Here is a 14339-nt window from a genome sequence, read left to right as displayed (position 1 = left end):
TTTCTTCTATTTAGTTATGTTATTCATATGATCCAAGTAACGAAGTTTCATGGGCTTACCCAAGTTTGAAAGAGTTTTTTTTTTGTTAATTGATTTTTTTTAGTTCACCCTTCTATATCATATTTATTGAAAATTAAACTTTGTAAATTTTTTGATTTATTTTTTATTAGGTTATCCCAACTTTATGTCTTAAATATTAGGTTTGATATGCTAACTTAGATTATCTTAAATCAATTTATTTATTTTTTCCAATCTTATTATTTTGCATTGGCTTGGATAGGAATTGACTTTTTTTTGCAGTGTTCTTTTTGTGAAAATTATTATGATCACTTTTTTTGATTTAATTCAGTTGAAAATTATTATGATTATTTTTTTTTATTTATCATCATTGTATTTTTTTTATCTAATTAAATAATATAACATTATTTGATTAAGTCAAGTGACCTGAGTTGTAATTTGTTTTTGTTTTAAAAAAAAAACACATACTTGCAATACTTAAATATTTTTTTTACATTGAATGTTTTTTGGTTTGATCGGTATGGTAGTGTGGACTACTAATCTAATTTTAATCAGCGTTTATTTAACTTGCCTTGTTTTTTATAATATTATTTAAACTAAAGATAAAATCAGGTTATTTTATCCATGTAATCCTTCAGTTTCGGTGGGATGATATTTTTGAAAATTTCAGCAATAACTTCATTAGGACCACATCAAATGGATTTGTCAAGAATATAAATCTTCGTATTTTTTTTTGTGTTTCTTTCTTTCCTCCGTGCTTTATATATATATAATTTTTAAAGTACTAAAAAATGAATAGAAATCCTTAAAACTTTATTATATTTTGTCTTTTTAGATAACAAACCCACATAAATATTGTTTTTCAATTTTTTTTTCACATTTCATCTTCTTTTATATTCTAAACAATAAAGGTTTATTAATGTCTCATTTTTTTTATATACACAAATCTTTTAACGGGCCCATCTCGCTATGCCTTTTTTACACATGAAATAACATGACTAGCCATATTATAACCACACCTCTTCATATAAAATGCATAGTTCTATATTATTATAGATAAATAGATATTGAAAATTTTCATTTGCTTAATAAGAAGGGAGAGAAGGCAGTTCTGTCAACACACTTCACGAACTTGAACAGTTTGTAAAAATAACACATTTTATTGAGACAAATGTGCCCTACTCACATCCAAAAAAATTATTTTATAAGAATACGGGTAAGAGCGATTATTGTGAATGGGTCCCACAAGTGATGATAATGTAAAAAAATTTAAATTATTTTATTTTTGATATTTTTATTTTAATATGTTAATATCAAAAATAAATTTTAATAAATAAAAAAATATTATTTCAATATATTTCAATCATTTGAAAAACAAAATACATGCCCAGTTTCATCCATGTAAAAGAAAGAAAGAAAGAAAGCAGAAGAAAAGAAGCCTCGAGGACTCCATGGACAGCCAGTTTCCCGCAAATACAATCTGTTACAAGTTAGTGTTCATGGTGCGGAAAAATGGGTTCATAGTGGCAGCATAAACGACTGGGCCTTGCAGATAATTTCCGAGCGCATTTTGAACCAAGCGAACAGATAGTAAACCAACTTCTGAATTTATTTCTGTGGAGTAAATCTCAGGTTGTTCCACTAGAAAGAACCGTACATTTGAATAAATCTCGTAAACAAGCCTATAAGCTTTACCGCCATACCCCCGCTGGAAGTTCAGAGCAGGTATGCAGTAACACTCACTGGATACGCCGGCTAAGCCCCCCCAAGTTTTTAACTGCGAGGATGTCTTGGTGATGGCATGCAAAAGCATCGGCAAGGTTACTCCTCTGAAACTTTAAAGAATGTATACGATAAAATTATGTTGTTGATTCCATCCATTCTAGGATCCGTTTCAAATTCTGGATCAATATAAAAGAAGACCTGCAATCATAAAGTATGATATGATTGAATAGTGACAAAAGAACCATGCTTCAAAACACACTATATTTCTAAAGCCCTTGTATAGAGGGAAAAAATGGATGCGTGTGTGTGTGAACAAGGTGGGAAAGGGAAAAGAAACTACTCACAGGCATGTCAATCTGCTCCCCAGGAAGAAGACGCTGCTCCTCAAAGCAAAAACATTGTATTTTATTGAAGTACACGGCAGCCTGTAAAGAGTTGCAAACAAATGTTGGATGTTATGAAGCACGAGCAATTACATAAAAGTAAAAATGCTAGTTAGTAGCATTAGCCATTAGGATGTCCCTTCTTATCCAGTTCAGATAAGACCATGGTCCATAAAACAAGAATTGATCTTCTCCAGAAATAATAAATCCTCCACATGATCCAAATGATTCCCTTAATGTATTAATTTTATGACTTGGAAAAATTAAATGGGAAACTTATTAATACTACTACTATATTGTTATTTTATTCAGTAGGATTTTATTAGGATGATTGATAATGCAGCATCAGTCATTCTACACACCCGTGCATGGAAGGCACACATTAAAACACATGTATACACACAGAGCAAGATCATAAACAATAATTAAAGGTTGCATGAATGCAGGACGAGCAAGATACTCAAAACTGCTTAGCTTCAAATAAGTTTAACAACAAGACTTTAGGCAATTTCCTTACAAGGAAAAACTCAAGACCTCGTTTTAATTTTTCTACCTACCAGCAATAGTCTACTTTAAGTCAACATTGTACCCAACTGGCCTAGATTGGTATAGAGGCATTTTGATTGCTACTTCATTTCTCTTCTGGTATGAATTAGGAACTACAGATCTCCGATAGGAAGTTTGCAAACAAAGTCAACCTAGCACGCTCATATAAGCATGCCACATTTCTCTTCTGATATGAATTACGAACTACAGATCTACAATAGGAAGTGTGCAAACAAACTCAACCTAGCACACACTTATATAAGCATGCCACATTACACCCAAAAACCTCTAGAAAATTCAGAAGTAGAATTACCAGTGTCTCTGGCAACTTCAAAAGCTGAAGCTTCTACTATATTTTCTCAAACCATGAGCAAGCAAGGATTTTTCCTGGAAACATGTCAACAACAGGAGCAACAACGCCTAATAAAAGGACACAGTTTGATATCCCATACACGGTGGTTAACAAAGGGATGCTTAGTAACTGTCATTAATCTATTCATTTGCACACTATACCCTCAGAAAATACTAGCCATTGAGATTTCAAAGTTCAAAGACAATTTTCATTCCCCAAGCACTTCAAAAATTCATCTACAAAAGAAATAAGGAAAAAAGAGAGATCTAAACATCCATTGCAAAAAAAGAACAATAGTCTAAGAAACGAGGAAGCAAGCCAAAAATGCAAGTCATAATCTTACTATCAAACAAAGAGAACCTAAAATGACCTCTCAATGTGTTCCTTCCGCGCCAACCCAAAGCTAGCTAGTGAATGGAAAAAAAACTAGATGGATTCCTGTTTTCACTGCTAAAATCTCCAGCTTCCAAGCATTCAACTCCATAGCATGAAATCATTCTACACCCCTTGTTCTGTACGCCCACTCTCATAAGGCTCTAGCCCATAAACAATACAGAACTAGACAATTAATAATTTCATCTACATACTAACAAGGATAACACCGGTTCACCAACAACTTTAATTGATATTGAAAATCTTATTCCAAGGTGCCTCCCATTCTATAAGGAAAAGTGGGGGACTTGATTTGAACTTCCAAATAGCTCTCCATGGATAATGTGCTTGCCTTAGCACATCATTTCTTCCACAAAACTCCATATAGTTTCATATCAACTTTACAATTCTTAGACGTTCCTCATATCACTCAATCATCCTAATTCTACATTCAAGTCCACGTCACTAAAAATAAATACAGCAACACAATTGGAATCAAATGCTTGAAGAAACACCAAAGGCCAACAACAAACAACGAAACATGAAAGTAATCATGCAAGTATCCCAGCTTTTAGCAAATAAAAGATTCATGTTAATATCCTATAATCAGAGTTCTAGCAAGCGCACCACACCATGGGATGCACAAAAATGACTTCATAATGGATGAGGTTTTGGAAAATGCGGTGAAGGTCCACAAAAAACCCTCTAAAAAAGGGTCTAATCTAATACATGCCAATTCAAATCTGATCTTAGCACTGCCCCTTCTCAGATAATTTTGAATTTAACATATAACACGGAGGTTCAATGGGAGTTCTCCCATTCACCAATTCCTATTTTGTTTGACATTACTGAAATCTGTTGAGTACTGTGCTTTCACATTATCCAACAACTCATAGAACATGGTTGATCAGCAGCCAAAGAAAGAAGAGGAATGGGATGCCCCAGAGCAGCAGTTCCCGGATATATTTTGCCTTAGACAATTCGGGGGGGGGGGGGGGGGGGGCAAAAACGAAATAAAGAAGAAAAAGGCGATGAGGATATCCTATGTTTGTTTTCACCTTGCCCCGATGACACGCTCCTAGCTTGCGGATTTACAAACCAGAAAAAAAGAAAAAAAAATCTCTATTGCTTTGAGAAGAGATTTGTTGGTTTCCAAAGTCTAAGCATGACTAAAATCAACAATGGAAGAATAAAGCAACAGACTTCAAAATTAACACGAAATTAATTCAAAATTAAATTCACATACCACATTGCTTAAATGAAAGAGCATACAAAATTAGTACCTTCATAGGAGTAACATTATATGTAGATACACCAGTTATTGGAGTGGAGCTTTGATTTTCAGCAGTGTAAAATGCAAGAGCACTTTCTCCTGGCTTTACTCTTACCTAGAGAGAAGAAAACATTGCATTCAAGACAGCAAATCACAGAGGAAGCAGCTGGTTAAACATAAGCATGCATGCACATTACGCAGAAGAGAACCTCTCTTTGTGTAGGAGCGAACTTCCATGGCATTCCGTCACCCACATCAGCATTAAACTGCACTGCTATCTCCCTATACAAACAAGAAAGAGCCTGCCATCAGGACAAAGGCACCACAAAGCTGAAAAAATTAGAGATTTACAGCTTAATCAAATTCAAGTTCAGTATCCTAGAGATTTCCTGGAGTATCAAGCCCTAATAAGCAATCCAAGACATCTGAAGGATAGTTATCCAAGATTCACGTCCATCAAGTTTGGTTTATGAAAAAAGGGTACTGTGTGTCATGCCTGTTTGGCAATGCAGTAGCTTCTGTTTTTCAAAGTACTTTTCAAATTGCTTTTTCACCTTAAAAACATCAAATTGATGTTTGTTTAGGTGCTTTTCGATGATTTGGATACGCTGATGTAATAAATAAATAAATAAAATCTAAAAAAACATCATTTTGATGTATTTTCAATTGAAAAGGACTTTTAAAAAGCATACTGCACAATATTACCAAACAGATAATTACACCAGGTACTACAGCATGATATTGCAAATCCAAAAGGATCATTTCTGTTTATCTTTAAACTTGTCTTTCACCATTATTCAATATTACTCTCAAAGCATGAGAATTCAATAAAACAATGTCAAGAAACCAAAAATGTAACAAAGTCACCACAATAAAAACAAAAGTCAGAACAACGTTAATACCAAAAGGGAGAAAGAAAGACACCTAGTGGCAACAGTTCCATCGTTAGCATGCCGAGCAATCTTCTCTTCAACACTCTATGTATTAAAAAACACAAAGCACAACAGAATACAAAAGTTAATGCCAACATTAAATTTACACAGAACAGACGCAACAAGAAAAAATGTGATTACAAACGATTAAAAGAAGAGAAACCTCGCGGCGTTGAACAGTTCCGCCATAACCAGTGGCTTGACAGAACCTCCTATAAAGAGGAACAGCAGCATAACTACTACCAACCATGGCAACCACCAAACCCGTCAAATAAATTAACGTCTTTTTTGATTTCTGCTCTCTACTCGTATTACTACTAGCAGCAGAACCACCGCCCACTTTATAAGAAGTAGAAAAAAGCTTCTTAATTTCACATCTACTTTTATTGTAACTGCCAAAACAATAATAACAATAAAAATTGTGCGTTTGTGTTAGAAATTTTAGCAAAATAAGTTGTTGATAAAATAAAACTAAGAGGTGTTCATTTACATGGGTTGCTGAAAAGGGTGGTGATTTTGGTGTAGAGGTTTGAATTGAGAAAGCAAGAGATTGCGATTTGTTGCTCTTCTTGTCGCTCTAGCGAGGCTTGACCATGACATTTTTTTGCTCTTCTTCAATTCAGGAGACTGGAAAGATTATGGTGACAATTTTACAAGATTAAAATCAAACTGCAAGTGTTTTGCATTTGGGGTTTGTTTGGGCGCTGAGAAAGTGAGAGAATGGAAGAAGAGAGAAGGGATCGAATAAGTTAATAGCCAGCACGGGGTGTTTTTGATACTGAGTTTCGAACTCTTTTTTATTTTTATAGAATTGGATCAAAACAACGAATATCAGACCTATTTTACGGGGGCCATGGAAGCAATCGGCGGAGGTGTACTGGTTGTGACTTTGATTTTGCATTCGCTTATCGTTTGGGCCGTGGGTCAGGCCTGGGGAGAGTCCATGGCTTTCTTTTTGGGCTTCGTTTGCATGCTCTCACCCCTTTTCTTTTCCTTTTATTTTGGGATAATTACAAAAACTCTTCTCTAGTTTTATTTTGGGATAATTACAAAAGCTTTTCCTTTCAATGTATGTATGTATGTATGTATATGTATACAAGTTTGGAAAACTCAAACTCGTAATCTTATATACGCCTAATTCCAACTGGAAGGGTTAATTTTATTATTGTGTACATTAGTATGGTTAAGACCCAGTTCCTCCATGATGGTCAGTTTTTGTTGGAAATCAATCTCTTCTCTCGCAACGCTCCATGACGGAAAGAAAATAAAGTTTGAGATTGAAATTTAAAATCCCAAAACTTCAAGGACCATATAAAATTACATAAACTTAAGTTTTAGGGACTAAATTGAAGTATTTAGTGCCCTTCCAACATTGGACTCCATTATTATTTATTTATCTTGGTTTTCCAAATCTATCTCTAATTTAACACCGAACAATTGCTTGCATTTCACATATGCTACAGCATGTAAAGTGAAAAAAGCATTGCTTGTACTTTATATAAAGAGTAGAGTGTGGATGAAACGGGGCGGGAGGGCCAATCAACACTTTCTTTTTTAGCGATTCAGGTCAGGTTTCCTGCCTTTATTTATTCTTAAGAATGAAAGTCTTTGAATGAAAAATAAATAAAGAAGAGAAAAGCTAACTCGTGTCGACGGAAGAGTGTTTCAGTGTTTGTGCTTTTGATTTTTTGGATTATTAGAAAAGAGTCGATAGGAATGTTTTGAATAATAAATCACTGTTTATTTGTGAAAGTGGTCTAAATTATATTTTTAAAAAATTCAAATTATTTTTATTAAAATTTAATATATTTTAAATTATTTTGATATGTTGATATCATAAATAATTTTTAAAAAATAAAAAAATATTATTAATATGTATTTTAATATAAAAAATTATTTAAAAAATAATTATAATTATATTATCAAATAGATTTTTGTCTTTTTAACTCCTCTTCATGTGCATGGTTAGAAAATTTATTTTTTAAAAATATTGTTTTAATTTAATATTTTTAGGACTTTAAAAATAAATTTTTTAAAATAAAAATATTATTTTAATATATTTTTAAATAAAAAATATTTTAAAAAATAATTATAAATATAATACTAAATATGCTCAGTCTCTTTTCTTTTATATCTTTGAATTTATATTATAATAATATTATAGGTTTTTTTGGTATTATGTTATTTATTATTTATTATTTTTAAAAAAATATATTTTTATTTGAAATTATATTAAAATAATGTATTTAAAAAAATTATTTTTAACAATATCATATTAAAATAATTTTAAAAAAATTAATCTTTTAAAAATATTTTTGAAACGAAACCTCGGATCCAACTGATCGGATCCATCTGACCTTAGGTCTGTTACCGTCAATCACACCTACTTTTCCGTGGAATTAGAGTCTGTGGGCCCGTGGCTGCAAATATTGAAGACGTTGGTGTCCTGTCCGTGTTTTGGTAAGCCACCTCACATAATTATTCAAACAAAAGAAAAGAAAAAAAGGCGGTAGGTGCGGATTCACGCATGGTCGTGGGTTAATCGAGCGATTTGTTTGTTCCTCGGGCCCAATCGACCGATGCTTGCTCGATGTCGGGGCCGGCTCGAATAGGTTACAAGGGAAACAAACGGAGTCGCGCGATTTGAGACGTTCCTCTTGTCTCGTGGCGGCAGTTTCAATCTATGGCCGTAGGTAGCGGGTAGTTAGCATTGTCATAAAATATTTATTTATTGATTTTGAAATCCACCTAACGGCAACTCTTGACGAATTTGAATCGACATGTGGAATCAATTAAATACGGCGACTTTGCTTTGCCGTCTCAAAGTTACCCACATTGTTCCTTCGTTGATATAATTGTAGAGATCTGAAAGCCGAGTTGTATTTTTCTAAGGTATATCGACATCAAGCAGAATTCATGGCAGAATTGAAGACGACTTTGTTTTCAATTAACTTCAAAACTAGCCAAAAAAAAAGTTATCATCAAATGAAAATTCACTATTTTTTATATTATTAATTACTGACATTTCAAAATTTAATGTTTCTAAAAATAAAATTTATGTAGTTAAATAATAAATTAATTATTTAGTTCTAATAATCTAATTAATCCTTCTTAACTAAAATAAGTGATAACTTGGTATAGGAAATTAAGATGCATGATAGATTAATTTGAGAAGTTAAGTACATGTAAAACATCCATTTCTTATACACTCATTTCAATTATCTTAATTGTTAACAATTAACAATTACATGCTAATATCCATGTCATACATTTTGCTTTAATACATTTTGCTTTAAGTAAGTTCATCTCATATCAATTTTTCACTATTTGCGCTTTACATCATTTAAATTTTCATTTTATCTTTTACTCGTCATATTATCATCCTTACATCATAATTTAATTCAACTCGTCTCTATTAAAATCATTCCTTTCATCTTTAGAATCGATTAGTCATGTATAAACACTTTCATTTGGTGTTTCTTTGTACAATAAATTCATCTCATAACTCTTTTCATCTCATAAACTTTTTCTATTTGTATTAATATTAATACTTCACACTCATTGAATTTACCTTACAATATATTTTTATTTAATTAATTTCTTATACTCATTCATGTTTTAATTCTTTCTATTGAATAACAGCAACCCAGCCTTTACGTCAACACTAAAGCTTTTAGAGAAGCTTATTTCTTCACACTAGTAACAACAACAAGTAATATAGCAATCTTCAATTAACTTCTTTAGCAAGCAACCATTAAGCTGTTAGAGTTAGTTACAATTAGTTAGTTATAATTAGTTATTTAAAACTTATTCTGTTTTTCTATGCTAAATATAAATATTGTAATAGGCTCCTGAAATAAAGAGAGGGAAAATTTTAGTTCATATTTTTCATTTTTAATATGATATCAGAGCATTTTCTTTGAAATTTTATTTTCATATCTTCATCCTCTTCATTAGTTTCTTCTTTCTCTTTATTTTCTTGGCAATGGCTGAAAATACCAACCCTACATCAAAAATGGATTCTTCCAATCCTTTCTTTCTGCATCATGGTGACACTCCTGGAGCTATGATTATTTTAAAGCTACTCAATGGTGAAAATTATAATTAGTGGAAAAGGGAGATGGTGATGGCTTTATTAGCTAAGAACAAACTCAGTTTTGTTAATGGCAAGGCCTACGCTATCCAATCTTTATGATTCTCAAGGTTTGACATAGACTCGTTGCAATAATATAGTTCTCTCATGGTTGCTCAATTTTATTTCAATAGAGATTGCTAACAATATTATTTATATTGATGATGCATCTGAAATATGGAATGATCTTCATGATCGTTTTTCTCAGCATAATAGACTATGAATTTTTCATCTCTAGAAATTTCTCTCATGTTTGTCACAAGAAAATAATTTTATCAGTTCATACTTTACTACTATGAAAGGATTATGAGATGAGCTAGGAAATCACTAACCAATTCCTACATGCACATGTGGAGCTTTGAATATAATAGTATTAAATGAAAGTTATTCACATGTTTGAGGTCAAATTCTATTGATTGATCCATTGCCTTCAATCAATAAAGTTTTTTCACTTGTCATCCAGGAAGAGAGGCAACATATGATCTCTTCATCAGGTCTTTCTTTCAATCAAAACACCACTGTATTATTTACAAAGATTGTGTCTCCAACTTATTTTGCTGGTAACAAATCTTTTCATATTCGAAAAGATCGACCTATATGTTCTTATTGTGGTATTCATAGTCACACTATGGAGAAATGTTACAGAATTCATGGCTTTCCACTTGATTACAAGTTTAACAAAGGAAAGAATGCACTTTATAGTGTTAATCAAGTTTCTGAACATATTGCTCCTCAGTCGCCCATTACATATGAACAATGTCAGCAGCTTATTAAACCGCCAATCTCAGACTTGACGCATCTGTCAACCAAGTTTCTTCATTTAACAATAAATAATAAAAAATTTCCATTCAAGGTGAAACTCCCATTAATATGATAAGTGTAGGTGATTTTTCAATTACATCTCAACTTTCTACTCTAGATTCAAAACATTCTATTTTTACATCTTCTTTATCTTTAACTCAGCAGTCTTCACTCATAAATCTTGTCAAAACTCCTTAGATCATTGATACTGGTACTACAGATCACATGATCTATTCCATATCATTTTTCACAACTATTACTTTTGTTTTTTCCAAATCGGTAAGATTACCCAATGGATAATATGTTTCAGTTACTCATATTGGTACAATTAAGATTTTAGAATCTTTTGTTTTGAATGATGTGCTTTGTATTCCTTTTTTTTCATTTAACTTCTGTTAGAAAACTGATTAAAACTCTACAATGCTGTATCATTTTCTTATCCAAATTCTGTTTTGTTTAGCACTTTACAAGCTGGAAAAAGAGTGGTGTGGGTAGAAAAGCTGGAGGTTTATATCATTTGCTGTAAAATCCAGTTTCTGTTTTGCTAAGAATTTTATTTTTGTCAATTCTACAAAATCCATGTCCAACCATGCAGTCGCTGATTTAGCCTCTGCTAGTTTCTCTGTAAACTCTGCCAACAATAGCTTATGGCACTACAGATTTAAACATCTTTCAGACTCTTATTTGAAATTACTTTCCTATATAATTCCTCAAGCTTTACATGAATCTAATAAGACTTGCAGCATTTGTCCATTGGCTAAACAACATCGTTTATCTTTTCCTCATGGCATATCTCCTTCTACACAACCTTTTGATTTACTTTATTATGATTTTTAGGACCCTTTTTTCTACTAAATCTCTTAGTGGATCCTCATATTTTCTAACCATTATTAATGATCATACCAGATTTACATAGATTCACCTTTTAGAAATAAAGTCTTAAACTATATTTTATATTCAGGCTTTCTTTAATATGGTGAAGTCACAATTCAATGCTAAAATCAAATCCTTAAAGTCAGATAATGAAGTTAAGTTCAACATGAGTCGTTTCTATACATCAAAAGGTATTGTCCATCAACTAAGTTGTGTTGAAACACCACAACAAAACTCAACTATTGAATACAAACACCAGCATATCTTGAATGTGGCTACATGCATTCATTTTCAGTCACATTTATATTTTATAATTTTGGAGGAATTGTGTTATTACTACAGTACATTTGATAAATAGGATTTTTACTCCTGTACTACAAAATAAATCTTCTTATGAAGCTTTATTTAAATCTTCTCCATTGTATTCCTATTTGCGAGTATTTGGTTGTATTTGTTATACAAATACTCTTCTTCGCAATATACATAAGTTTGATCTTAGAGTTAAGCCTTGCATATTTCTTGGTTATCCATTTGGCATTAAAGGTTACAAACTCTATGATTTAAATCTGTATACCGTGTTTGTGTCAAAAGATGTTGTGTTCAATGAAAATATATTTTCTTTTGCACTTAAATATCTTATACCTCCTATATCTTATACCTCCTACTGATTTTGTCCTACCCTTACCTATTTCACTGCATAAATTAGTCATTCCTTTACTTGATCCCTTGTTTTCCAACTCTTTTCCTTTAAGTTCTATCACTTATTCGCCTTCTAGTTCAAGTAACATGCCCTCTACTTTAGAACCACGTATAATATTTGATTTATAATTTATACATCAGCCAAGTAGAAAGTCTTCTAGGGTAAAACACACACCTAGATATTTGCATGGCTATTATTGTCATATTGCAACCTCCATTTTAGACCCTGCACCTTTGTCTTCAGCTTCAGGTATTCCTTATACTCTTTCTTCAGTTCTTTCCTATGATCATTTTTCTTCTATTAATTTTTTTTTTAGTTTTTCTATCTCTGCACTTGTTGAGCCCATATCTTATACCTAAGTTGTAAAACATGGGGAGTGGCGTGGGGCTATGGATAATGATATCAAAACTCTTGAACTGAATGATACCTGGACTGTTGTTGATTTTCCTACTTCAAACCATGATATTGGGAGCAAATAGGTTTACAAAGTCAAGTTAAAATCTGATGGGATTTTAGAGAGGTATAAGACCAAGTTAGTTGCAAATGGGCATAATCAGTGTGAGGGGTTGAATTATTATGAGACCTTTTCTCCTGTGGCTAAACTCATCACCATGAGAACTCTTTTGGCAGTTGCGGCTATAAAGAAGTGGCATCTTCATCAATTGGATGTGAATAATGCCTTTTTTTTCATGGACAATTAGATGAAGCGGTTTACATGTCCTTACCTCATAGATTTAATAAATAGGGTAAGTCCAAAGTATGCAAGCTACATAAGTCAATCTATGGCCTAAAGCAAGCTTTAAAGTAGTGGTTTACTAAATTCTCTTCTGCCCTGATCGAGTTTGGGTTTCTACAGTCTAAAGCTGATTACACTTTGTTCACAAGAACTTTGGAGGGTTCATTCATCGATTTATTGGTTTATATTGATGATATAGTTATTGCCAGTGATAATTCAGCTAAAGTTTCAAAGTTTATCTAATTGCTTAATGATAACTTTAAACTAAAAGACTTTGGCCAGTTGAAATATTTCCTTGGTTTAGAAATAGTTTGTAGTGAGCTTAACATCTTTATTTGTCAAAGAAAATATGCCTTAGAAATTCTTGAAGATATTGGTATGTTGGCTTTGAAACTTGTAAAACTTCCAATGGAACCTAATGTGAAATTCTCTAGGGATTCTGGCCTAATCTTAGATGATCTACTTCCTACTGACGGCTTGTTGGGAGATTACTCTATCTCATTAACAGCAGCCCTAACACTTCATTTGTTGTCCAGGTATTAAGTTAATTTATAGACAAACCTAGAATTCCTTATTGAGATGCAACAACTAGAATTCTGTGATATATTAAAGCATCTCCTACTCAAGGGTTGTTCTTTCCAGTTATCTCTAGTTTACAAGTGAAGGCATTCTGTTATTCAGACTGGGCTGGTTGCTTGGATTTCAGAAGATTAGTAACAGGGTATTGGATCTTTCTTGACAATTCATTGATTTCTTAGAAATCAAAGAAACAAACCACTATATCCATGTCTTTTGCTGAGGCTAAGTACAGAGAAATAAAATCTACTTGTTGTGAGGTTGTGCGACTTCGCACTCTTTTTCAGGATCTATATGTTTCACCTTAAACTGCTTTACTTTATTATGACAATAAAGCTGCTCTTTACATTGCAGCAAACCCTGTCTTCCATGAGCATACCAAATACATTGACATTGATTGTCATGTGGTTCGGGAGAAGATTTAGTTAGGCATTCTGCGAACTTTTCATGTTTTCTTCAAACACCAGCTTGTTGATATCTTTACTATGGCTCTCGACTTCTCTCTTTTTAATCATTTGATATTCAAGATGAACCTTCTTAACATTTATTCTCTTTGATATTTTTATGAGTCTTATCTTAATAGGGAGTATTGAATAACAACAGCCCAATCTTTACGTTAACACTGAAGCTGTTAGAGAAGTTTATTTCTTCACACAGTAGCAACAACAATGAATACAACAATCTTCAGTTAAATACTTTTTCAACAAGTAACCATTAAGCTGTTAGAGTTAGTTACAATTAATTATTTAAAACAGAATAGGAAAAAATTCAGTTCACATTTATCATTACTTTCTTTTTAGTTCATTTCCAATACTTTCAACTTAATTATTTTCCAGGTCTCCTGTAACATATCTATATATTCCTCAAAACACATAATTTTATTGTCCATACACTACATATTTCATTACTTTCTTTTTATA

General features: G+C 32.3%; 1 protein-coding gene across 2 annotated transcripts; it reads right to left on the bottom strand.

Annotated features, from left to right (window-relative positions):
- Window positions 1–1605: 1605 nt before the first annotated feature.
- LOC105127208 (cytochrome c oxidase assembly protein CtaG / Cox11 family) lies at window positions 1606–6417 on the bottom strand. Of its 2 annotated transcripts, XM_011028406.1 has the most exons (7): window positions 6092–6415; window positions 5765–5993; window positions 5594–5646; window positions 4879–4951; window positions 4680–4784; window positions 2088–2168; window positions 1606–1941 (listed from the first exon to the last, which is right to left on the bottom strand). In XM_011028406.1, the coding sequence occupies exons 1-7, from the start codon at window positions 6199–6201 to the stop codon at window positions 1840–1842; spliced, it is 753 nt and encodes a 250-aa protein (XP_011026708.1). In that variant the 5' UTR covers window positions 6202–6415; the 3' UTR covers window positions 1606–1839. The 2 variants fall into 2 exon arrangements, with proteins under 2 accessions (XP_011026708.1, XP_011026709.1); XM_011028407.1 differs by lacking the exons at window positions 1606–1941; window positions 2088–2168 and adding an exon at window positions 4402–4561 and having other exon boundaries at window positions 4630–4784; window positions 6092–6417.
- Between the last annotated feature and the right edge of the window lie 7922 nt (window positions 6418–14339).

This window comes from Populus euphratica, unplaced genomic scaffold, assembly GCF_000495115.2.
Source record: "Populus euphratica unplaced genomic scaffold, PopEup_1.0 scaffold7.1, whole genome shotgun sequence".
In the NCBI taxonomy this organism is placed as follows: Eukaryota; Viridiplantae; Streptophyta; class Magnoliopsida; order Malpighiales; family Salicaceae; genus Populus; species Populus euphratica.
This window is presented reverse-complemented; position numbering and strand designations above follow the sequence as displayed.